The sequence below is a fragment of the Chanos chanos genome, chromosome 4 (assembly GCF_902362185.1).
Source record: "Chanos chanos chromosome 4, fChaCha1.1, whole genome shotgun sequence".
NCBI classification, from domain to species: domain Eukaryota; kingdom Metazoa; phylum Chordata; class Actinopteri; order Gonorynchiformes; family Chanidae; genus Chanos; species Chanos chanos.
Window position 1 is genome coordinate 42,699,018 of NC_044498.1, and position 25,423 is coordinate 42,724,440.

At 40.7% G+C, this 25,423-nt stretch overlaps 1 protein-coding gene across 4 annotated transcripts; it reads right to left on the reverse strand.

Annotated features, from left to right (window-relative positions):
* Positions 1-11,706: 11,706 nt before the first annotated feature.
* mfsd2aa (MFSD2 lysolipid transporter A, lysophospholipid a) lies at positions 11,707-24,043 on the reverse strand. 4 transcript variants are annotated; one of them, XM_030771947.1, is made up of 15 exons: positions 23,954-24,043; positions 23,703-23,705; positions 21,566-21,688; positions 20,610-20,734; positions 17,007-17,133; positions 16,815-16,893; positions 16,055-16,215; positions 15,779-15,869; positions 15,403-15,524; positions 14,601-14,684; positions 13,642-13,725; positions 12,787-12,899; positions 12,521-12,664; positions 12,163-12,339; positions 11,707-11,761 (listed from the first exon to the last, which is right to left on the reverse strand). In XM_030771947.1, exons 1-15 carry the CDS (start codon positions 24,041-24,043, stop codon positions 11,707-11,709), a joined length of 1,578 nt encoding a protein of 525 aa, XP_030627807.1. The 4 variants fall into 4 exon arrangements, with proteins under 4 accessions (XP_030627807.1, XP_030627808.1, XP_030627806.1 ...); XM_030771948.1 differs by lacking the exons at positions 11,707-11,761; positions 23,703-23,705 and having other exon boundaries at positions 12,159-12,339; positions 21,566-21,697; XM_030771946.1 differs by lacking the exons at positions 11,707-11,761; positions 23,703-23,705 and having other exon boundaries at positions 12,159-12,339; positions 20,610-20,785; positions 21,566-21,697.
* Between the last annotated feature and the right edge of the window lie 1,380 nt (positions 24,044-25,423).

Consider the following 25,423-nt stretch of genomic DNA (forward strand, 5'->3'; position numbering starts at 1 on the left):
ACAACATCTAATTTTCATAGACTAGATGAGAGCAGGCACTTATTCAGTTCATACACAAAGCTGCATGACTTAAGATATGCCAGGTTTTTTATTTTTTCAAGATCAGGTTAGTAATTCAAAGGAAATCAGAGGTGGTCAGACAGCTGTGTATGCATCATAAATTGAGGTTGTCTGTCACATTCATTTTATATTGCAGTCATTTTCAGAATTGATTTCCTGTACCCTTGTGCACTAGACTGATTTGACCATGCCTGAACATAACTCACGATGGTGATCTGGTTCTCAGCCCATATAAGGAAGTGGTATCGCTCCAAGTGATACCACTGCGTTTCAGCACATGACGTCATGTTCCATGATGTGATAGTGACTCTGTTCTCAAGTTAAACAATGAAGTTCCAACATGGTCTGTTTACCCATGGGGCAACAAAATGCAGACATTTAACTTTGAACCCGCACAACCTAATCTTGTTATATAAAAAGTGATCAAATTTCCATTACCATTTCAAAACCATCCCTGCAGAGTCTGTCACCTGCTTCCAGTGACTTGCCTGGGTTAAAACATTCAACCCGATATTTAGCTCTGCTTGTACTGACATGTTTATGCTTTGAAGTTCAGTGTTTTTTTCAAATACAATGCAGTGCTTTGTCTACACACTACCATAACAGGTTATAGTAAATGGAATCACCCTCACTACTACCAGGAGGAGATAAGCTTCCAGCCCTCCCACACATCATTCAGGAATGTAAACATTACAACTCACTCAGATTTATATCCGATTACAACACAGCAGTATTTTCCAAAGCAATCCTTTATTTTCCTTCATTTTTCAAAAGAACAATGAAAACAGAAATTACACATCGATATTTCTTTTCTCCCAGTTTACCAAGACTAAATGTTCAAAAACTCATTTTTATTGAGCTGTTTTAGTCACAACTCCAGTTCATTTACAATACCTCTTTCTACCAGCTCGGCTTGCAGGAAGTCATCCTCTCCAGACTCCTGAGAATGTAAGAAACTAAGCAATATCCTGTCACCATCAAAAGAATCCACACCCTCTTTTTCTGGAAGGGAAACTGGCACCATCTCACTTTCCATGACCACTCCTTCCTTTGTTAATTCTGCTGCCATGACTTGCTTTTTTGTCACTGAAGCATTCCAGTCATGTATAGAAATCATTGATTTCTCTTGTGAAACGGATTCATTTCCTGTTCCAAAATAGGATCGCTCCCCTTCCCAAGAACCTCTCATGTTAGAAATCCCTGACTCTCTGGTGGAATGACCTGATCCAACGTACAACCCCTTCCGTTCAGCCAACATCTCCCAAATCCTGGATGTCAGCTCCTCTCTGCTACCTTTTGGCCTCTCTCTGTCCTGTAACTTCTGTATAGAGACGAACCCTTTACTTATTTCCAACTGTCCCTTTCCCTTCTCATCCTTTGTTCTTTCCTCCTCAGTATATTCCACAATACTAGTGTTGAAGCCTAAGTTATTCTGATCCTCAAGCAAATCATCTTCAAAATCTTCAACCCACATTACATCAGCATGTCCATATATGCTTGGCATAGCAGTAGGCACTGTGAAGTCAGTATGGCCGTACAGCCCATCCCTATCCTTGTCAAGTTTGGTCTCAAACAACATTTTACCACTTTCCTGTCTGAGGTCACTGTTCAGTGGAAGGGGATTGAAACTTGAGACAGGAGGAATAACTGAGCTCTCAGTTGAGAAGATCATTGGTCTACTGCTCACAAATCCTAATGAGGGGGAGAAGAGAGAAAAAGGGCATCAACTTGAATTGAACCATAACATGATGGTTGGAGTTCTTACTCTAAAAAAATATGGCTTTTGACAGCATTGTGCTGTAAAATGTACAGCATGGTAGTCTGAATTCTGACAGTCAAGCATATCCCTGGGCTTTATTCCAAAAATGCATTGATGACGTCCATGGGTGTCTTGGTAGAATGAATGAAGTCATGCATGATTATGACTTCACTTGTGTGCAATCCCGTTTCAACGATACTCTCTAACTGACTAACAGTGACCCTGTGTGTCAGCAATTGAGAGCGAGTTTCCTTCTTCTGGGACTTACTCACCGGAAAAGTTTAGCCTTAACCCTAGAGTTTTAACTTTCTCAGGCAGAGGTTGCTCTGTTTGCAGTGTCACTTACCTTCATACATGGCTCGTTTAGACTTCACAGGCAAGCAACTGGAGTCACAGCAGTCACACAAGGAGTTGTCGCCAGTGAGCGCTATCCACCTTTGGAGAGGAGAACCAGTGTTGTTCACTAGCCTCATGGATTCATGATCAAACTAGGGTCATTTCCCAACTAGTAAATGGACACAGAACCATGCTCCAAAATTGGAAGCAATCTGTCTGATGACCTGGTTCTGTTTTTCAGCACTGTAAGTTAGGATTTAGAAAAGGAGGCATTACTCAGTTCACAATGCATATAAGAAACATCTGTTTGTATCAACACTAGGTCTCCCTCTCATTCAGTAAAATGTGCATAGGTTCCATAAACTGAACAAAATATTTTTGCTAACTCATTTCTGAAGGATTATATTTACCACACCTTACTAATGCTGACAGCCTATAGGTTACTTGGGTAACGGAACGCTGTCATCCACTAAAACTGCCAAAAGTGCTTGTGCTTTGTCTACTGTCCATATTTGGAAAGAAAAAATATCATATTGTTCTGGTGAATAGCGAGTGGTTTATATACAAAAAGTAGGTATTTAAATGTATTAAAGTATTTAAATCTTTACAACAGTCTTGTTGACTGCATCCTCGATTCCCAGCCCTAACACCAACCCTAATCTTTAGAGCATAGGAAATGGGGGCGGGGGGCGGGGGGGAGACAGTTCAGTTACCAGAATCTTAAGGTAAACGGAAGTGGAGTAAGAAAAAAAAAAGTCCAGTTTTACTAGTTTTGGTGGTTTGCACAATATATCCATTACAAATTTTCCTTCTCAGCTGCCAGATAAGGAAATGATAACAAGAATAAGGGTCCATTTATTTAAGAGGTAATGTAGATTAAGTCCTCATTCCAAGGAAAAATATTAGATTAAAAATGCATAGATCTCATTATCACTCCCACTGATATCAAACACTAAAGTGCTGACTCACTGTGATTAATCACATATACACACAATTAATGGACCAGCGGTAAACCTTGCCAACTTTCTGTGAGTCAACCTCACCTCTTCTCGTATTCTCTATAGGTGCAGGATTTATGGGTAGGGCTAGGACCATCAGCTGACACTGAGAGTTTACAGTGAAGAAAGATCTAAGGAGAGAGACAGTAGAAGTATGATTATGGTGTTAAGTAGTCTTTTTTCACAGGAAAAGCTATACGGGGTAACTTAACGTAGACTTATTTGTTGTCAGGTAATGTAAATAATTCATGATAACTTTCTTTTCAATATTTGAGTACTTTTTCAGACGATAAAAATGACAATACTTTGTACTTCCATTTCTGAGGACATTATAATTATGAATGACGGTTTTGACATCAGATCAGTGGATCAGTATCACCACATTCCTTGGGGACCAACCAACCAAGCAAGAGGACCCGTTGGCAATGTACTGTTCTGTGTTGCTCTACTTGTTTTAGAGAGTGGTCTAACAGGAAAAAAGGAAGAGTGGGTGAATGATGGGGCAACGGCTGTGTAGATAATGTTACCTGTCTGTCTGGGTCCACAATAAACTGAAATGCATCAAAGGAGAAGCGAAGGGTGTCATCAGTCCTGGGAGACCTGAACTGAGAAAAGTATGGATTCTTCTGGCTTTCCAATAAACATCTAGGAGAAATTGTCAGAAAAGTCCTGGTTCAGATGCCTGGTTTTGCAAGCGCTCTTAGCTCAAAGCAGCTATCAGAACGCTACAACAGCATACTCGAAGACACTTCAACTGTCTTCACAGTCTGACGCAAATAAAGATCCCCAGTGAAATCCATAAAGCTCAGTTTGTTCTTTACTTTATACCACAAACATCCCTTATACTGCTTACAACTGAATAACCTAACTTACCCAAAGTTCTGGATGATGTCATACTTGTTATGCATAGTGGAGTCAGTGGACTCTGCAACTGAGTGAGCTGTTGTGGTTACATAGCAATGATGGACAAACAGCTTTGCTCCAGGAGTAACGTACAGCGCAGACACCTGGACATTCACAGTCTGGCCAAGCAGGTATATGTTTGATTTGGCAGGAGTAGTCCATGATGCTAACAGATACAGACATACACGTCCGTAGACAATTGGGTTTTAATCAACTAATGCAGATAACTCTGAATTGGGACACAGTGATAGGGGCGCGCATTCTTACCGTCCATCAGCTGTAGTCGGAATTCACCTGATTGGCCCCTTATTGTTCTGCGTGTTGGCGTTCTCCAAGTTGGTCGCAATGCCATCTGGTAAACGTGGTGATATCTGCACAGAGAGTATTTCTGGTCTTGACTATGCGGTGAACGATTAATCGAAATGCAGTGTGTACTGGTATAATCTGTGGGCGTGCTAGAGGCTAGGTGTGCGTAATGTTTTAGATGTTCACCTTTTGAACCGACATTCGATGTCCACGCTCACACGATGTGATCTGTGTACTGGGAGACGTGTCGTTGGTATATAATACAACACAAACTTGTAAGTGATATATTCAGGAGACACCTTTGGGGAGAGGGAATGGGAGTTTCATGCAATACAGAATAGACAGAACACGTTTTAAAACCCAATAATATATTCACCTCTCGTGTGCCCCCACAGTCTGTTAACGAATATGTGAACAGAAGATCCCCGTATGGTTTCAGAACTCCGTTACTTTTGCAGGTTCCTCCAAGGGTCAACTCGTCAGCGATCGCCGAAAACCCATAGAAAGTGGGTTTTACTCTAATAACAACTTTTGTGTTTGAGCAAGTTACCGAGACATCAGAAAGGGGTGCAAAATGGTTCTTTGGAACTTCGCCAGGAGAGTGCACTTCGGTGGGTAGGAAACGCGTGAGATCATGCTGGAGAAGCTTGTTCTCGTCTTTTGCGTCTGACCGATGATATTCATTGAAAACACGCGCCTTCGCGAATGGAATTTTGTCAAGTAGTTCCGTAAAATGTAACTTTCTTTCAGCTAACGGTGGACTGCCGGTACCGTCTTCAAAAATAATTTCTCTCGAGTTGTACTGTTGCACTTGACTATTGTTTTTACTCCCATCTATGTAATATGAGATGCCGAGGCCCAATGTGTAATTAGTAATGTCTGTGAAAACGGCACTCATAACAACAAAGAAATACAGAGCTATTTTCATTTCACAAACTTTTGTTGACAGCTGTTTGATCTGAAGCCAACAGAATAACGCAGTCTTTGGGCTGTGGTGTTAACAAAAATTGGATTCTAGCTGGTTGTAGTAAATTGTCAGTGGGTAATTGGAGAATGACGCCCATGTTGTTGACTGGTTTATCTTACTCCGACCAATCAATGAACTGCTTTATGCATTTAAGTAGATTGAATCATTCATAGTACTGAGTATTGAAGGCTAAGTGAACTAATATAAAGTGGTCCTTTTGGGTTCGGCTTAGTTTTTTTTTTTTTAACTATTGCTCTTCTCTGTGTGCCCAGTAGCATCCTTTAAGGCTTTCCTTCAGGTCAAGTTCTCATGGACTGTCACTTTAACAATTTGAATTTAAAGAGCCATTCATTAGGTAAAAAGAGGAGATGAAGTTAATACTCGGTATGAAAGGTATCTAATCTTTTTTCCTTTTTTTTTTTTATTACACAGATCATTAAGTTCAGTGTTACAGTTGGTAGTTTGATATAGCTAAGATCTGTTCGGCCTGCCGTTCACATTGAAGAAACTGGTATACACATTTATACACCACACCCTCCAAACACCTAAGTCATAAACAATGCCATTAAACACATCTTAATGAAAGTGTTTGTTTGTTTGTTTCCATTGCTGCTCTACCCCAATTCAGCTTGACTATGGAAAAAGTTGTGTAGTAGGAACTTTGCATTCGGCAGAGCCACAAGTTTACAGCACAGTAAATCAGTGTGGTTCAAAGTATCTGTCTAAGGCAGTGGTTCTCAACCCCAGTCCTGGGGTGTATTCCAGAGAGCGGGTTTGGTGAAAACTCAGAGTTAGTTAACTCAGATTTGTTTTGCCAGGAAAATGAAGCTATAAGGCTCTTCTATTAGGAGGTTTACTACTTGCTCTGAGTTAACTAACTCTGAGTTTTCACTAAACCTGCTTTCTGGAATACCTCCCTGGTCTAAGGTAACTTCAAAGATGGTAAGGGTTATAATGACCCTGTGTGTCAAAGGCACTTGATTTAAATCCAGCGTAGCTGTCTGCTTAAGAGGTGCCGAAACCTTTCATGAATCGATTTGTTGACTGGGCAATGAATCGCGAGGTCGTAACTTCTTTACCACATGCCATTGCACATGCTGTAGTTTAACAACCAGAAGAGAATGTCTCAGTTTTAAAATGATACATCACAGAAAATCATGTCAGTTACCTCAAACTGTGTTTAGTTTGAACTTTGTAAAGGGTATTAGTATGTCGCCAGTGTGCTCTTTTTGTGGCGCAGTGAATGACGGCGTGATTGCCAGATTATGTCATTGTTTGTGGGTGTGAACAGGCAAAGGTGGAGTGTGTGATTACCATATTTGTCATCTATATAAAGAAGGCCCACAAACAGCCAGGTTTAGGGACCACAGGGACTGAGGTTGTATCGCCACCCCTCCGCCAGCTCACCACAAAGCTATAGAAGTTAGTGTGAATCGTCTTCGCACTTAGTAAAGAGATGATCAGTCAATAAATTATACTATGGAAGTTCCAGAGTAATTTTTTATTATTATTATAACAATTCAGATTAGTGGGTGTGAAACCAATCTTTTTAATTCCTTGATGTTTGGGTTTAAATGAGACTGGTTGGGTTGTTATGGTAAAGAGTTATGCTGAGTATGACTCAGTTATTTATGATGTATTGACTGGGTAATGACTGATGGCGCCAGTAGACTGTCCTCCCTCCACAGCTGGTTTAAGGCAGAGTGCAAGAGCCTACTTTTGCATTTCACTCACTTCAGTTTCCATCCCTTCTGGAACTGAACGATCACAAGAAAGATGAACGTCATCCTGACAGCAATGTCAGAAAAGTCCTGGTTCAGATGCCTGGTCCTACAAGCACTCTTAGCTCAAAGCAGCGATCAGAATGTTCCACAGAACTAGTAATTTCACCCCTGCAACAGCATACTCAAAGACACTTCAACTATCTTCACAGACTGACGCAAATAAAGATCCTCAATGAAATCCATAAAGCACAGCTTGTTCTTTACTTTATACCACAAACATCCCTTATGCTGCTTACAACTAAATAACCTAACTTACCCAAAGTTCTGGATGATGTCATACTTGTTATGCATAGTGGAGTCAGTGGACTCTGCTACTGAGTGAGCTGTTGTGGTTACATAGCAACGGACAGTGCAGACACCTTGGGGATATTCCAGAAAGCAGGTTTATTGAAAACTCTATTGAAAAGTTAGTTAACTCAGAGCAAGTAGAAAACCTCCTAATAGAAGAGCCCTATGGCTTTGTTTTGCTAAGAGAATGCAGTCATAGGGCTCCTCTATTAGGAGGTTTACTACTTGCTCTGAGTTAACTACCTCAGAGTTTTCACTAAATCCGCTTTCTGGAGTAACCCCCTGGACATTCACAGGACGAATGTCATCCTGAGTTGTATAAATCTGAGCTTTCTCTAATGTGTCTGAAAGTCCATGTTCCCACAGGGAAACTGCATCATTCACCTTTGTCACACTAACGTGTGTCTCCCTTAAGTGCAGTAGCTTAAGGTAATTACCTAGTATTGTGACTGCAGGGTGTCATAAATTACTCAAGGGGTGTGGCCCACCAGAGGAATGCAACTTCTTTGAGACTGGCAGCATCCCCTACCTGGTTTGATCCTGGTCGGGATTAGCAATGGACAAAATCTGTGAGATGTGAAGCAGAGACCACCCGGGTGCTTGTGTAGAAATCACATTCATGTTAAGTCTGCTGTGCCCAGTTCGGATAATAAGCTCCTTTTCACACACTTTAAAGCTGGCATTGCCTAATGACACATCCCCTTGCTAACAAAACTTTCAATGTTGATGAATCAGTGCCACAAGATGAATTGTACTCTGTTTACAGAGACCTGGCTTAACTAGACAGGTAACGAAGAGCTGAGTGAATCACCTGCTAAGTTCAACATTTCACCTTGCATTAGACATATTAGTAAGGTGGTTGTGTTGGGGGGGGGGGGGCTGCTTTATGTGCTGATTATATAAGCTGTAAAATTGTTTAATTTGGTCATTTCTCAGCTTCCCTTCCTCCCCAAAATGCTCAAATGTTGTCTACAGGCAAACAGACTCTCCATTTTGCTACTGTTAGAGCTGAGTGCACCTTTTAATGCTGTTGATCTTAACAATTTAATCAACAGACTTGAAAATTGTGTTGGGCTCTCTGACCTTAACTGGTTGTTCTTAACTGGCGTTCGATCCATTTAAAAGACAGAACTTTCTTTGTGTTACACCTCCGTCTCCTCCTCTCCGTCTACCGGCCTATCAGCGCTGTGCTCATTTACCACCGTTAAACCAGCTAATTGTCCACTTATCGGTTACACCCGCTCCTTGTTCATTTACTTATCTAGTATCTGTCAAAATTCTGCTGGTTTCGCCTCTGTCACTCTGTGAAAGTTTCACTCGCTGAGTGCACTGAGCCATGCTGTCTCCTTGTTTAGTGTAGAGTACAAAGGCACTGCTGCTCCCTCAGAGCGCTGGCACCAGAGATGTGTTGTGTTAGAAACCTTGCCCTGACAACTAGCAATGAACCAAAGGTCAGCACCCAAGTGATTGTGACAGTACACAACAACTTGATTTTCACATGTAACACAGAGCAGCAAAACATCTGTTGAGGGACAGAACTTTATAAAAGGAGCCTCTTCGATCAGAGGCGAAAGCCTAGATGTAATCTTGAGCAAAGAGACATGAAATGACATTGTCCAAAAGGCTGAAGACTTTTTACTTGTACAGAGAAAATGGTTTGAGGGATTATAATGCAAATATATTCATTTAGTAAATCAAAAAACATGTGAGGATGTAAAAGTGTCTTCATCTCTGATTTTATAGGCCTATCTGTTTGTTTTTCTTACTGTAATTGTATAATTTGTTTAGTGCTTTTCATAATAGACAGTGTCAAAACAACTTTACAGTCCCTTTACCAGGTTATGATAAACATCACTTAGCTCGCTGATGTGGTGATATTCTTCATCCAATAATAATAGACTCATGCAGTCAATGAAATTCTTGTGTATAATGCTCGGGGATAAATCCAAGGTTTGCAATGAATTGTACGGGACACAGTGTTTCTTTCAATGACACATTTTATTTGCCGAGTCGTCTTAAGCACTTGTTAATCGACAATGATTTTCAAGAACTTACTTAGAAACACCTTAGGAGAGGAGACCTGGCTGTTTAAAAGATGAAGATGGTGGAAATTCAGACTACTCATCATTCTTCATTTTGCCAAATGATGTTAAATTCAGGAATGCCATGAGAGGTGTTTGATGGCAGTAGTATTTATTTATTAAGTTAAGGTACAACAAATTTAATCTCTGTACAACACAAGTCAATTTCTGTTAAAATGTACAATTTAACAACATACATGAAATTTGTAATATGTACAGTGCATGCAATATTTGTTGCAAGTTCACCATTGACCCAGATCATTCAAGCTTGTGTCTTTAACACTAACGGCAATGAAGGACTTGGAAAATGCACACGCGTCTTGACATATTAACGGTGTTAAAGTTGAGGGATTCAGTGTTTGAGGGAAAGACAGTTGTCTCCCAATAGCCCTTTGAATGCTGGTTTATCACTTATAAAAAGTTTGCCATGTCCCAGTCCTCTCTAAATCTTTGAAGAGTAACAGCGTAGATGGCTGTACAGATGTGCATTTGTAGAGACACTAAATATCTCTGTAAAATGTGAATGCTTGGGAAATGGCCCAAGGATGGAATGAAGCCTCAGGAGAAGCAACAGACAGGGATGTTCTACGTAATCAGTCACGAATTACTCCGAACACAGGGCCACCCTGGCAGTGTGCAGCTTCAAAAGATTTCGTGTCTTCAAACACAGGACTCAGGAATTCAAAAGCATTCAGTGTGTGCGTCTAGTGTTTTCTGTCTGAGCATGTCTGCATTGAACTTTAAGGCTAACCCCACCTAGTATTATCATCACCATGGTGGAAAATAATCTCAACAAAGGCTTTATATGACATAACAGAGTCCAGTTTCACAACAAAAGGCCATCATGCACAAGATACTGCTTACGTTTTTGGAAAATGTTACATAGCGACTGCATATTATTCTAAAACTAATTCCCACATGTATGTACACAAATTCACAAATGTCTTTACAAACACACTTGAAACAAATGCTAACTTTAACACAGATTGATTAGTAACAGGTTCCTTACCATGGAAAATAACACATATCCATAAATACCAAACAAAAAAAAAATCATCAGTGGTTAATTAAAGAACAGTTTAAATAAATAAAATAAATTAACCAATTTAAATTTAATGGCTTAACTATTTTAAATTTGCCTTCGCAAAGGCAACTGCCTTCAGCTGTCAACACACTTGAAAATGTACACAACACGAGAAGAAGAATGTTGTTTTTTTTTTTCCTTGGATTTTTGTTTTGTTTTGTTTTGTTTTATGGTACAATTCTCAGCATTTTTGTTAATCAAACAAAATCGTGCCTCAACATTTACTGAGGAATACTGTTCACATGTGTTAACAAACGTATTACTCTGGTGATTGAACTGTTTTCTACAGTCTTCTTTGTTTTACCGTTTTTACAGTTTCACCGTTTTCTTCTTCAAAGCGTCCTCTCATGTTAAACTGTTTTGTTTTGTTTTTTTAAACCTTTGGAATATTAATACCACTTTGTTTTTCCCATCCATCAAAGATCAGGTAGCAAGTACGATTGGAGAGGGTTGTGCAAATTCAAAATTCTGTAGGTGTATGTGCATTAACTCTCTCTAATGTCCACTGCACCTCTGTCTCTCTCACAAATATACATCTGTGAAATCATTCGAACTGTTCGCCATAAAACAGACCGCACTGTCGTATTTTAAAGCCCTCAGAAATGAGGGCATTCAACAGTTTCTCCCATAAGGATAATTTTAGTCCATGAGACATACTGCTTGAGTACTGAGTCAGGATTTCACATGGTGACAAAATGCTAAATTCAATCCCAGTAAAGCCATCAAACGGACCACAAAAAAGTCCACTTAGTATTCAAACCCAGGCACAAAAAACTGGCTAAAGCAAACGAAGGAACGAAAAAGACTATGCCAGAACAATAGATCTAAAAGTCTTTACACAGTGATACACAACCTCATTTTCAAATTGGTGAAAAACAGACACACCGTAACACACAAACTAATGCAACAATCACATTTGATGGGGTTGTGCTAATAGAGAACGTGTTCTCTTTTGGCCACTAGATGGCGCTCAAACCTTGCTGCATTCACTGAATCAAGGCAATCAGAGCAGCAGTGCAAGTCAGCTCCTCCTTCAGTTCTAAACAACAAACGGAAAAAAGAGCAAAGAGGTCAGTAAAGGATTTTACGAATGTTGGTCCTTGTAAACATCTGATGTGATCAGTGGTCTTCAGAGAATCCCTAAACGGAGCTGCCATTTTCTGTGGATTCTGACTCTGAATCCTGCTCACTGTACCTGTTTTGGAGAGAGAGAGATAACAAAAGTGAAAAAGTTGTTTTGTTATTGATATCGATAAAGACTCTTAGAACATGACCACACAGTGTGAAGTGTAAAGTAGTAGAACAGCTAAACAGCTAGCTATGTTTTAAAGCAAGCCTGCAGGCCGCTGTCAAGGTGAAGCATGTTCAGTGAGAGGAAAGGGCAAGTTTCTGTATTGGAATAGACCCGTATGAACTTTGTGTGCCACCACAGCAAAAACTACTGAATTAATCACAGTTTGACCCATTTAGCATCTTAGCTGTTTAGTAACTCCTGGAGGTTCAGTTTGGCAGTGTACTGACTGTCTCTCTCTCTGTGTGTGTGTGTGTGTGTGTGTGTGTGTGTGTCTGAGTGCACGCATAATCCGAATCTCTCACCGGAGGTTCTGGAGTATTTTTCGGTTTCCCTGTCTCCTCTCTTCACTGATGGGGTACGTTTTGAAAATTAAGAGACCCAGACCGATGAGAACCACGGGAGCTAGAGAGACCAGTATCTTCAGGGTTAAATGGACCTTGTCTGGCTGCACGCACGCATTGCTCACATACCCTGCAAACCTGCAGAGAGGGGTATTAAGACCGCTATTAGTTCACAGCATACACTTTTCAAGTTATATAAATGTTTTGGGTAGGAATTTTTCCATTCTGATTCTGGGTTTATTCGGAAATCAGGTGACACATATGAGCCTACGTCCCACATTCCCCTAATCTGAGTCCAGAAACAGATACAGTTACTCACTCCAAACTAAGAGTAGAGATACCAAGAGACACTCCAGAGGCAAACTTGGTGAAGAAAACGTAAAACGAATAGAAGATCGCCTCGTGCCCATGAGAGTCAGGGTTCTGCACTTTAAAATCGTCAACCACGTCTGGGAGCATTGACCTATCAAACGACCACAAGCATCCATGAACACTTCATGAAATGAAAAAAGCATGTCGTTATGCCTATATTTGTAATATATAAAACACACATGCAAAAAAAAAAAAAAAAGACAGTTGACTTACCAGGGTAGGAGGAAGGCAGCAGCTACACTGATCCCAGCAGCTATGGCAATCAGGTATGACGCTACGAGATTACTCGTGATCAATACAATCAGAATCAAGAAAGGCACCGCCCACTGAAAAGCAAAAAGAGAGAAATCTTCTTAGACACGCACATACAAAATTAAACAAAATTAGGACCATCAGGTCTTTGGTGTTAAAAGTATAGCGAGAGCCCTTCACTACCTAAAAAAACATCCATCCAACAGCAGTCCTGAGGTTTTTATTACCTTGGTGATAAAAAGCTAACTAACTAACTGAGTACAACAGTGGTGGTGAAAGAGACATATCAAAACACACAATGAATGATACCTCAGTGCAGATGGAGTACGGCAGTAAATGAAAAAGTTTATTGCATTACTTAATGAACTAGCCACTCAGGCACCTATTTAGTGTAGCAATAAATTGCACTGCGTGCCCTTTGCATTGTTTGTTGCAAAGAATAGTACTGGCCATGTTCTAGGATAATCACCTGAATAGTGTATTCTCTATCTGACTAAGCTTCACTAATACTTAGTGTAAAGTGGGGCACTTGTACAGCTGCAGGCAAATCTAGGGGAAACAGCCAGGGCTCCCCAAACCAAGGAGATGCTTGTTAGCTCGACAGGTGACAAGAAGCATTGGATGATTTGATATGTATCAGAGGACACAAGCTGGTCTTCACCAGTCCAGGCTGACGCCGCAGTCATGCCATACATAGGGCGCTCATCATTCTAATTTGAGTGAAAAAGGATAACCTCCCCCCTCCCCCAAAAAACAAAACAAAAACAATAACAAACACCTCCCCCAAAAAAATGTATTTTACATATATTCACTCACCGTGATGCCAAAGTAAACAGCAGTCTTTTTCCCAAATCGAGTGAGGAACCAGTGCCAGAAAGGAATACTCAGGGTCCCAGACAGCTACAAGAGTAGGCAACACTTATCATTACAGTGACAAATCTGATTAGGAACATCTAATAAGCCTGAGAAGATACTTCAACAAGATCTGAGAAATCCACAGGAAGTTGAAAAAATTCAAAGAATCTGCGGCGCCTTGAGAAGAGAAACAATACGAGCCCAGATGATCACATGACAGCTCAGAGGGTCTGTCTTTCCAAACTGTCGATATCTCCATATGAATGGAAAATATCGCTGAAATTATTTTTTATAACAATGCTGGAGAGCTGAGTACACAAGTACTATATGTTTTAAGATTTTAATTTAGTTCATTACTGAACTTAACAGTCAGACCAACTTGGAATCCGTTAATTAGCTCTGTCATGTTTTAGTGCTTTGATAAACTGTGTTGCTTAAAGGTCAATACACTGAGAGGGCAGTCATGACTCTGCGAAAACGTGAAAAGACAACATGTGAATAGAGAGAGAAATCTAAGAACTGTTTTCCAAGAAGGGCTTTGCTGATAGACCTCCGTACTAACAAAGTCTTCCTTGTGTTCGGCCCTTCTTGTTTGGCTTTCTCCCTCACTTTCCAAACAACAGTAGGAGAGAGGTCTAAAGAGGGACCCAGTTCCCAGACTCCAAAACAACGTGCCCTCTCATCCCGAAAATGCGTTCTTTCATCGCCATGGCGATGCCTTTTTCTTTTTTTCTTTGGCTCGCAAGCATGTACCGAGTTCTGTCAAATACTTTTATTCTGCACCGACTTGGACACATCTGAAATCAGGAGAAATCAAAACAAAACCAAACACTAATTCCTAACAGCTATCTTCTCCACCAGGGTTACGATGATCTTCAAAAAAACAATGTAAGAATGCTATAAGACTGCAGATGACCTACCATGATCACCATTAAGATGTTCGCAAAATGGTCTCTGAAACCCAGAACGTAAATGCAGAACAGGTTAAAGTTCCCCTCCAGCAGCTGTTCGGAAGCAAAAAAAAAAAAAAAATAAGGAAATAAAATTGTGATTATGCACATTTTTCTGCATAAACCCTTACAGTCTTTACTCTAAGCCTAACTTTAATGTTAGTCCTATTCGAAACCTGAGTGTTAAAATAAAACTTATTCTAATGCGAACTCTTATCCGAAGCCTTATCTCTGTCATGGCTTGCTGCGTTGTGGTAAATTCTGCTGTCTCCTGCCATGCCATCAGGTGACACACACTATTGTTGGTTGAGAGATTACTGCTGGAATGGACATTGTTACCCAGGGTTGTTCCATATGTACGACAGCTGAGACTGTCAAAATACTTTTGCTCTTTATTCACAAAGTCACACCGCTACAGAAATGTTGATGTAACAATACCTAAAATCATTATGAAATAACGATTAAAGTATGGTCATTTTTGTTTTCGATGAACAAGACCAATTTGGACAGAAAACCAATCACTGAATGCTGGAAGCTTGAACTGGCAGCTTATTCTTCTTATTAAAAAGCAAACATCCATTTAAATAGTCATTTTTAATGGAAAAGACACTGACTATAGAAACAGCTAATCTAACATGAGCCTCATAAGGTAGCACTAAATGTGAACAGAAACGACTCATAAACTGAACAACAGGTATGCACAGATACAAAAAGAAATTTAAGCTTCAAAGAACCTTTTTGTACATTGTTTCTGTGGAGATGTCACACTTACCATGAAGGCTAAGGAAGTGAAGAGGAAGCCCATGACCAGCTTAACATAGGGCTTGTATCCTAAAACCAAATGCAAACCTTCACAGAATGACAGGGGCCTGTTCACTTTCACATGCTCATGTCCTGAGGAGAGGAGAGGAGAGGAGAGGAGAGGAGAGGAGAGGAGAGAGGAATGCTTTAAAAAAAAAAATGACAGCTTTCTCCAAAATGTTTAAAAGTGAACCCCAAATAGTAAACATTTGCATGGGGTGTTCAAGAAATACATGAACATTCTCTCCTTATGAATTCAATAATACTTAAAGTTTGTTTGTACAGGAGTGTAATTTTGAGAATGTGCAGCAGTCTTTTTATTTAGCAGTGAGATGCAGCCTGCTCACCTTCCTGCTCCCGGACACCCAGGAACAACACTATCGCGCAAAGGACATAAACACCACTAATGACACCTGATGCAATCAGGTACGCTTGTTTCTAAGCAAAGGGCAAAAAAGAGAGAGAGAGAGAGGATTTAACAAAAAAAAAAAAAAAAAAAGTGACACACAATATTATGATGCAATACATTACCAATGAGTGATGAAACACACTCTGAAAAATCAAACACCTGAAATATTTCAAAAAGTTGCACTGTATGGACCTTTTGGTCCCCTCATTCTTACTGTCTTGTCCAGGGAGCTTTCTTGTGAACTGTTGAAGATTGTTGCGTTTAGACCGTTAGTGAGGTTCAAGTTTCCTCCGACACAGGGGGGTATGGCGTTGCCCACAATTAGTCCTTGAATAGCAGTGCCAACCACAATACTCAGCACTTCTATTGTCATACCTGTTACCAGAGAGAGAGAACCAGTCTTACCATCATAATGCTCAGACAAATTTTCCCCTTTAGCTTATGGCCCAGTCTCCCTCCCTCACAGCCGCTCAGTCAAGGCAGTTGAAACTAGCACATTTTTCCTTTTCTACACGTTTACCTGCTCAATCATTTCCCATACTGCAAAATTGTACAGTATCATCATCAACCAATGTAATGTTCTTGGAAGAGACTACTGTTTGCTTGGTTTTACCCATAAATACACAGATGCCCAACCATCAGTGACCACCGCTGAGTGTGAGGGAGAGTAACCCTGGTCAGGTCAGCTGCCCAAGGGGAAACACAGTTGTTTGCACTCCCTTAGGCCCCCAGCCAACAATACCAAGTGTGGGTTGGTAGAAATTTTAAATTTGTTTTGAAATCGATGTCATGTGTCTCTCCAGTCAATTGGGGGAAATTTTTGAGGGATTACACATTTCATCTCGCTCATGCCAATATTTTCCATTGAACTAATCCGTCTTATTTTCTAAATGATCTGGTGCCCTGTAAGCGTTTTTTTTTTTTTTTTTTTTTATTCCCCTCCAAAATAATCCCAACGCATCTGCAGCACTTACGAAACGCTGTGGCCGAGTCTCTCTCCTTCTGCTCAGGACTGATGAACATGGTGAGGGCTGAATACGGCACATGGAAACACTGGATACACAAAAGAATTAAACGTTAGTCTTTTCATTTCTTGTGAAATTCACTAACTCTCCCAGTCCGCACTGTAAACACAAACTGAAGGGAGAAGATAGAGGGTGACTGACCGTTTGTAGTGACTGGAAGACGCAGTAGAATATCAGGTACCACATCAGCTTGCTCAGCTGATCCACGGAAGGAACCACCCAGATCAGGATGTAACTAAGCACGGCAAGCGGAGTGGAGATGAGGATCCTAGAAAAAAAAAAAAGACATGAGAGAATTTACTGAATAAATGTTCGGTGCAAAAAAAAAAAAAGAGGAATATTAATTCAGTCAAAGCCAGTGTTCTAAATTTTAAGACAACTTAAACACATTTGTGTCTACTGACGGGTTGTTGATATTCGATGACTGCATGCTTCAGTCTTGTTTGTTAAACTGTTTTCAACCTTTACAGGAATGGATTGGCTGTTGTAGACTGAAAACCGTTACTGTCTGTGGTGGTGTTGCAATGCTGTGCCTTCAGTGTCTTAGATGTTAAGAAACTCAACACACTGAAATAGCGTACTACAGGAACCAGGAGATTTCATGACTTTATCACTGTTAACTTGCACGTATCCCCTTAGAACTGATCAGGAACTTTCTCTGGGTTCATTTCTTAGGAAATAATCCCCTAATCCCCGAATCTGAATGTTTGGGGTTTAGCAACAAAGCTGAGTCTAGTGCAAACTTTGTTTTTCTCTCACTCTGCACTTTCTCAGAGCTTGGACTGTCTGGTGGGTAGCCTTGTAAATTCCCATTATCAAATTTAAAGTCAGAAAAACATTAACCATAAGTATTAGCCATAATGCGCTGTGAATGCTTGAATACTTGACTAGAGGGGACTTCATTGGTACCTTCACTAACAATGTTTTTAGATATTAGTCAACACAGAGTAACGATGAAGCAGAGGAAAGAATGTCCTTCCAGACACCAATGGGTGCCTGTGCTGTTCATTAAAATTACATGGGCAGGAGTAACAGAAACATACGCATACGGAGGAGTTAATATTCACAGAATTTGTTTCTGTGAATTTTACTGAATGCTTGGGATTCGTATCTCTGAGCTACACATTATGCAAACAAGTAGCGTGAGCCACAGACTACATATATAAATTCCCTATAAATGTTAAAACATGGTTATCTAACCAAGCAATATTAAAAAGGATGTTTACAGACACAAAGCCCCGTTATCAGCAGTCTGCATGGAGACACGCCTTCCAAAGCTTATCAGTATTTATTTTAATTTACTGTCAAGCTTAAAACAGGAAGCGAGAAAGCCAAACGGCTATATTCCTTGAATGGTAACTTGGGCTGTAAGTCATGTGCATCACTGAGGGATTCCCAGTTGCTCTTTTCTCATTGCGTCATTATGATGAGCGGCACGGTTCACCGAGCCAAAACACCACGTGTAGTAAAAATTGCTCATGCGGCGCCAGCACAATGGCGTTTCATGGCTTTCGCAGCACATCCGTAGAAACAGTGCGCTTGATTCTCTCTGCATTAATGAAGTGATGAAGTCCGCGTTGGCTGCTTCGAAGAACTGCCCTCCTTCACTCTAGACTTAAGTCGAGTCCGTTCCCTCAACACTCTTTTGTGTGCGGGTCGTCACACTCCAAATGATAAGATAAGACAGTTACCCCGGGACTTGTTTCCAGTGGTGTTCTGAGGGCAAACGGCCCAAGCACGAGACGAGGTGATAAACTTCACACACACACACAGTTTTGTTTTGGAAACAGAGAGGTTCAACTGGCTGTGAGGAGTGAGAGGTAATTTATCAACAACTGACCAACAGACGATTTGGACTTGGTCTCTGTAGTCTAGAAGTATAAACTGAATTTCCCTTTTTCCATTCTGATACAAGCAGATGGGCGGGATTAAATACAGAGCATGTGTGAATGAACACGGTGACATAAAATTTACCTAATTTACCCACCTGGGGATTAATAAAGTGTTATCTTATCTTATCTTAACTTAAAATGAGGTTACTGAGAAATTTTAATAAATACATCTGTAGATGCAAATTTTTGCCCTAATGCTTTTTGGTTCAGGGTACATAATGCCTTAAGGATTAGGCTGGCGTGAGTCCATGGTGTGGGCTTCTTAAGGGTTTACCCTTTTTTACATTATAAAAAAAACCCTGCCTTGCAGCCATGCTAATAACAAGAGACCCTTTACTCTGAGCAGAGAATGAGACATGACCCCCTTTTGACCTGTAGTAACCTCACGACAACTGCCTCATAATGACCGCCTTTTTTCAAACTGCCATCACCGCACTGAGTCAATTGGCTCAGAACTGGTGGTGTGTTGTGGGCTGGACCAATCAAAGCAAAGAGAGCCTCCTTTCTCTGTTCCTCAACCCCCAATCACTTCCCCACACACAGTGACTATCAACTAACCTGCCTCGATGCAACATTAGAGACAAATTTACATCTATGGTTAAAGCCTTAGTAACACACAAATGTCTAGTTTCACAAAATTTCACAGCGAGAATTTTTTTTCTCAGCGTAGCACCAGATAACAAAACAAAGAACAATATATCTGCGCTTTAGTGTATCCACCCAGGTCTATCCATCAATATCAATTTTACCTCAGATGATATAGCAACTTACTGACGAAAATGCAGGAGCACGCGTGACCACACACACAACATGCTTCAGTGTATCTGTTTGTCTTTACTGGAGTATATGGTCATCTGGCTCATTCCTATAACTACATCCTATGGAGTGAGAGCAGAGTGGTAGGAATTAGGGTGGGGTTCTATAGCAACACTGTCTGTAACCTTGCAGTGTGTCAGTGTGTGTTATTGTGCTGACCACGTGGCTACAGAGGGGATATAGGCATCATTACTCTTGCAAAGCAATTTGAACCTGTAATGCAATTTTTTTTTCTATTTTTGTATTCCTTTCTATGTTTGCATTTAATGCGAGACACTTTGCCTAATCAAATGCTCATGAGTTCGGCTGATCTATCAGTAATACCAATGAATTCGTGCTCTGATAACAGTTATACTGGGGTTTACTTAGTTCCTTCATCTATGTTCATCTAAAGGAACCTAAAAAGTTCACAGATAATTTCTCGCAGTCCAGTATCAGCTGGTATCCAACACAAATGGACATAACAGTTCATAGAACAGCAACAAGACTGTGCAGTTTGACCAAGTCTCTAGAATGCCTTCATAATACACCTTCGACAAAGATCATGTCTGTGTGTGTATATATGTGCGCAAATGTGTTTGGTTTAGAAGGGAGTTGCCCTAAATACACTAAACCTTCAAAACCACACCGAAAGAAATTAGGCTTTATTATTACAAGAACCCTAGAGAGCCACAGCATGAAGAGCCAAATAAAGTGTGTGACCACACCCAGACGACACCATTGTTCTCAATGCAAACCTCCTCTCCTGCTCCATGTATCCATTATGATCCACCTCAGTCCAGTTGCCATGGTTACTGCCTACATTGCCATGTCAGACACTGCCGCCTTTTCTCTATTTCATTTCCCATGGAACAGACACGCATTAAAGACAAATCCCTTAAAGCGTATGTGAGAATCACTGCATAATTACCATTAGCACATACATATCTACAAGCACCTCAGAGGGGCAGTGGGAAAGTAAATCATGATCTATATTAAAACCTCCCAGAGCAGAGCGTGAAAGCAACAGAAGAATCTGCGAGTGTGAGGAGAGTACCAGGGCATCATGCGGCCAAAGCGAGTCCATCTGCTGCGGCTAACCAGGAAACCAACAGTAGGATCAGTCACTGCATCCCAAGCCCTGCCCACAAACAGGATGATGGAGGCATAGAAGGGTTCCAGCTTGAGAGAGAGAGAGAAAGAGACATTAGAAACAATATGTAATTCATTGGGCTACTACATAATACCCAGGTGTTTTCATGTGTGTTTTGCGTGCCATTTGACCACTACATGTATATATATATATTATATATAAATACTAACTTAAGAAAAATGCCAATACGGTTGAGAAAAAGAAGCAGAATTCACTTCTCTGTTGGTTAATGTGGCATTTCAACTGCCTATGACCTTCAGTTCACTCAGTTTGTATCTCTCGCTGTGATATGAATGGGCCTTGGAGCCGCCTGCCGTGCAGACTATCACTCTGTTAATTGAGTAACAATAGACAGAGACTGACAGTGCAGCTGTAGCATTTGACTGAATAACTCATGTCCAAGGCTGTTAAAGTTATACTGTATCACTCTCAGCCTTATCTTCCTGACTCCCACCGCTCCTCTGGACCTCCTGGAGGTACAGTTGAAATGAAGAAAACATTTTGTCCTCTCTTTTTTTTTCCCCTGCCTCTCCCATTGTTTTCCGTCTAAGAACTCATTCCCAAGACGGTCTAGTTTCTGGTGTGTTATTCAAATGGCTGGAAGTCTTAAATTGATACTGAACAGCAGGTAGGTTGGAACTCAAAAAGATAATCATGGTTTTTCTCATGCTAGGCTGGGATGAAAGCTGTTTTTGTCAGTGAGTAGAAGAGAGAGAGGTGGGTGGTTTTGAATAGGCGGCCCTTGAAATGAGTGTCATGCTGATACAAAGTAAGATCATCACGAGTCTATTCTCCATGCAAATGCCCCAGCTTTAGGTTAATTTGTGCTTGTCATTTGTTTCCCGAAGTGCTGGACTCACCTGTGCCACGTCCAGCAGGTAAATTTGCAAGAAGAAGCCCAGAGCACTGCCCGTGATCTGATAGGGAGCGCCTCCGACAGCGTAGCACAACTTACTGCACAAAGACAGGTGATTACTCCTCTGCTCCCGTTTCTGAGAAAGAGAGAGGACAATAGGAACTTTCTACTCTTTCAGGGATGAGTATCAGGCAAAATAAGGAACAGACGAATCATTTTAAAATCCTGTTGGTGTAAGAATTTTAATAAGATTTTTAACCCCCCCTAAAACAACATCTACAGCAACTTGATACTATAAACAGTTCAGTTATTTAATCCGATGTTATTTCATCAGCACTTTTTCTCTCACTAGGATCCTGGATGAAGACCCTGAGTTGATTCAACCACATGTGGATTATGGAATATTCCCCTCTTGTTCTGTGATCGTGACTTAAATGTCAATTTAATAATAAAAAAAAAAAGACAGAGAGAGAAAGAATTTAAGTTAGGCCTTAAATGCCATCAACTGACTGAATTGAGTGAAAGCACATATCAGACCACAAGCAATCTACCAATGAGATCAGAGCATCAGCAAGTGTCACAATGCTAAAAGAGCACTTTTTCACTTTCTGAATGAGTCAGTCTTCCCTGGGCTCTCTTGAAGAGAACTGTCTCCATCACCCAGCAGTATAAGTCAATCCTCATATAGAAACTTGCCACTGAAAATCTCCCCAAACAGCCACCACAAACAACCTATTGTGAGAACTCCTCCATGACAGAGAAGCCAAACCACCAATTCTGCATGTCAACTTCAGACAAATCGGCTGTGCTGACATCATCTGGCCTGTTTCACTTGCCTATATGGCGTGAGATCTGGAGGTTACTAGAGTTCATATGAGCTGCAGCATGATTTGTAGCACAGATGCAGCCATTGGCTGCTGACATAGAATGTTGTATTAGCCTCAGACTCCAGTATAGCCTGAGGTCTTAGGAAAGCAGAGAGAGAGAGTCAGGTAGGCTAACGCACCCGCTAATCAACCAGTCGTCGCAAAAAATGTACTACACAATTGGCCAGTGAGCTAATATCCCTTTATCCTTCAGCCATTCAGCACATAGATTTACTAGCTTCGGACCAGCGGCTTGCGGTCGCACATGTTCTGCCAAGCCTCTTAGTTTCAACTCTTTTACTAGCACCAGTTCAGAAGCACTTATTCACATATCATCGACAATCACTAATACCCTAGCCCTGCAAAAAACAACCCTTTGACCAGCTACCAAAAAGTGTATGGATGATATATAATACTTTTACTGAGATCAATGGAATAGTCTATATGCAGAGAGGTCAATGGCCCCTGTGACCTTTAGGTGGCTAGTACCAAAGCCTACCAACTCTAGAGAGGTCCTACTGATGGAAAGAGTAGGTGAAGTGAGTAAGTGCAAAAATGGAAATATTAGATATGTGTTCTGTCCATGAGCTTACAAAAACCTGGATAAGCCTCGGTTCAGCTTTAAGCTTTATCGTGTAATGCTATCAAAATCATGCATCCGCTTCACTGAAAACAGCCTTTTTGTTAGCTCATGTGTTGTATTTTATTGGCTAATAATTCATCACTGAGCATGCAATTTTCACTCTGTAACGCTGATTTTTTTAACAGCATCTTTGGATTGTTTTCAATCTTTACGCAAAATTGAATAGCCAGATGAGCTGATCATTCTTGAAAGCGATAGGGTATTTCAGGACAATTCTGACAGCGAGAGAATGTAAGGGTATTTCCTGGCTGTTTAGAGAACACACCGACAGAAAGACTGTGTTTAAAAAAATTGTTACAAATACTATGGTCTACGGAGCTGGTTATACGAAACAAAAAAGTTTCCAAGGGTTTGTGAATATGAGAGTCATAAGAGTCATGACATTTCAAAAAAGAGACCATGGCTCTTTAAAACCGGTGTTTCCATCAAGACAGGATCTGTGTAGCCTGCACTTGCTCGTGAAAAAAAGTACCTACTTCTGTTTCCTCTCAGCACATTTTAGTTATCACAAACCCATCCATTTACTATCTTCGTATGATATGACGATTGTTAATTAATTAAAACGTAGCACTCCGTTACACATGCCTTGTGTTAGGCTCAATACCGGTTATAGTGGCGGAATGAGGCGCCACATGCTATTTTATGCGTGTATGTACACGTCGGCATTATTCTGTAATCGTCGGCGTGAAAACTCAAAAATTCTCCATCCTACAAAGGTTCCGAATTCTTAAATACATAATAAAACGAATTACACTTAAAGCAGTCTAAAAATATCAGTTTGTAATTCAAAATTTCAATCTGCTCGTGAAACCAAGGCACATTTGCGCGCGTGTGCCCCGTTATATGATTGAATGGATGGGTTATTAGATATTGGGTGACTTACCTTGGCTATTTTAATTCCATCTTGACTAACTGGTTTTACATGTGGTAATAAAGTGGCGGAAAATTGCTCGGCTCCCTCCCCTCTCGCCATGTTCGAATGAGTATCCTCGTCTAAAAGGTATTATTTCTGACTCTTCTCTCTGGTTCAAACCAAACTGACAATTAAGCGTTAGTGTTCCGCTTTCACGGCGTTGCCTAGCTTATCGTTTGAGCCGTTAGCACTGCAAAACCTGTAGTAGGATATCCCCGCCCAATTCAATTCATGAACACAGTCTCTCTCTCTCACTCTCTCTTTCTCTGTGTGTGTGTACAACAGTTTGTAATACGCAAAACAGTACACAGATCAAACACCCAACACACTAAAATAAACACGTGAATTAAAAATCACCCCTTTCCTTTTTAACGGCTCACATCAGTTAGCTCAATTTCTGCTATATATTACACAGAAGTGTGTGTGTGTGTGTGTGTGCGCGCGCGCGTGCGCATGTCTGTGCACATGCATGTGCATGAAGTCTACTTAGGCAGACTTCTCATAATCCGGACCCAAACCTTGACATCACCTCATCCATGAATTTTCCATTTCTGACCACTGCCTTCATTCATTGCACATCGTTTAAGAATATATTCTGTGTCACAATGATTAATTGTACCTGTATTACTTTAGCTAGGTTATGCTCACATAACCCAATCAAAAGAAGATGGCTACTGTCCTCTAGGTGTCATGTGTTGCCTTTCACATATGAGGACATACCATGAGTGTCTCAGAGTCCACTGTGAATCTATTCATGGTTTCTTACATGCATGGCATGTATGCAGCTATATGCTGTCTAGTAGCTCCTATGCATCATATGACACTGCAGCATGCGAGATTAAAACAGTCCAAATCCATCCGTCTGTCTGCTTGTCTTATTATCTTTATTTCAGTGGCCTTTTTTTCTGTTTATTTATCTGACATCTAGGAATGTCTGACTGTCTCTCAGTAAGTGTGTCACTTCCTGTACTCTTTTAGTGTGTACATGTCTTAGAAGAACTAATCACTGGTTTAATGTTCTCAGTAACTCCCTGTCTGTGCTCCTTGTACAACTGCTCTGTTCCTCACTTCTGAGGTTTTGCATTGAATATGCCACACCATAATTCCCAGCAATTTTCATAAACTACCCTTCCACTACAAACCTGATCAAATGTTTTACTGAACTTCTGTGTGTGGTAAACAACTCTATGTATACTGAAGTTGGAGTGAAACTAGTGCCAGTTTGAGTCAGTGGTTTAAATTTATGACACATGATATCTAACAGGATGTGAATTAGCAGCTCTCCTTCGAGTTTGCTTTTTGTGCTGTTTCACTGACTGGCATTTGAATCTGTCCCACTAGACCCTCCTGTGAAGGAGGAGGTAAGATTATGTAAGGGATCATGTAATCTGACACACACCCTCACAAACCGACATATACATCAGCTTAAACACACTTAAC

Excerpts from the sequence above, each read along its gene's own strand:
- mfsd2aa (XM_030771946.1), bottom strand. The coding sequence starts at position 24,043 with ATGGCGAGAGGGGAGGGAGCCGAGCAATTTTCCGCCACTTTATTACCA. Across the intron at positions 21,698-23,953 it reads ATGGAATTAAAATAGCCAAG|AAACGGGAGCAGAGGAGTAA; the intron begins GTAAGTCACCCA and ends TCTCTTTCTCAG. Across the intron at positions 13,726-14,600 it reads ACATCTTAATGGTGATCATG|CTGTCTGGGACCCTGAGTAT; the intron begins GTAGGTCATCTG and ends CTACTCTTGTAG.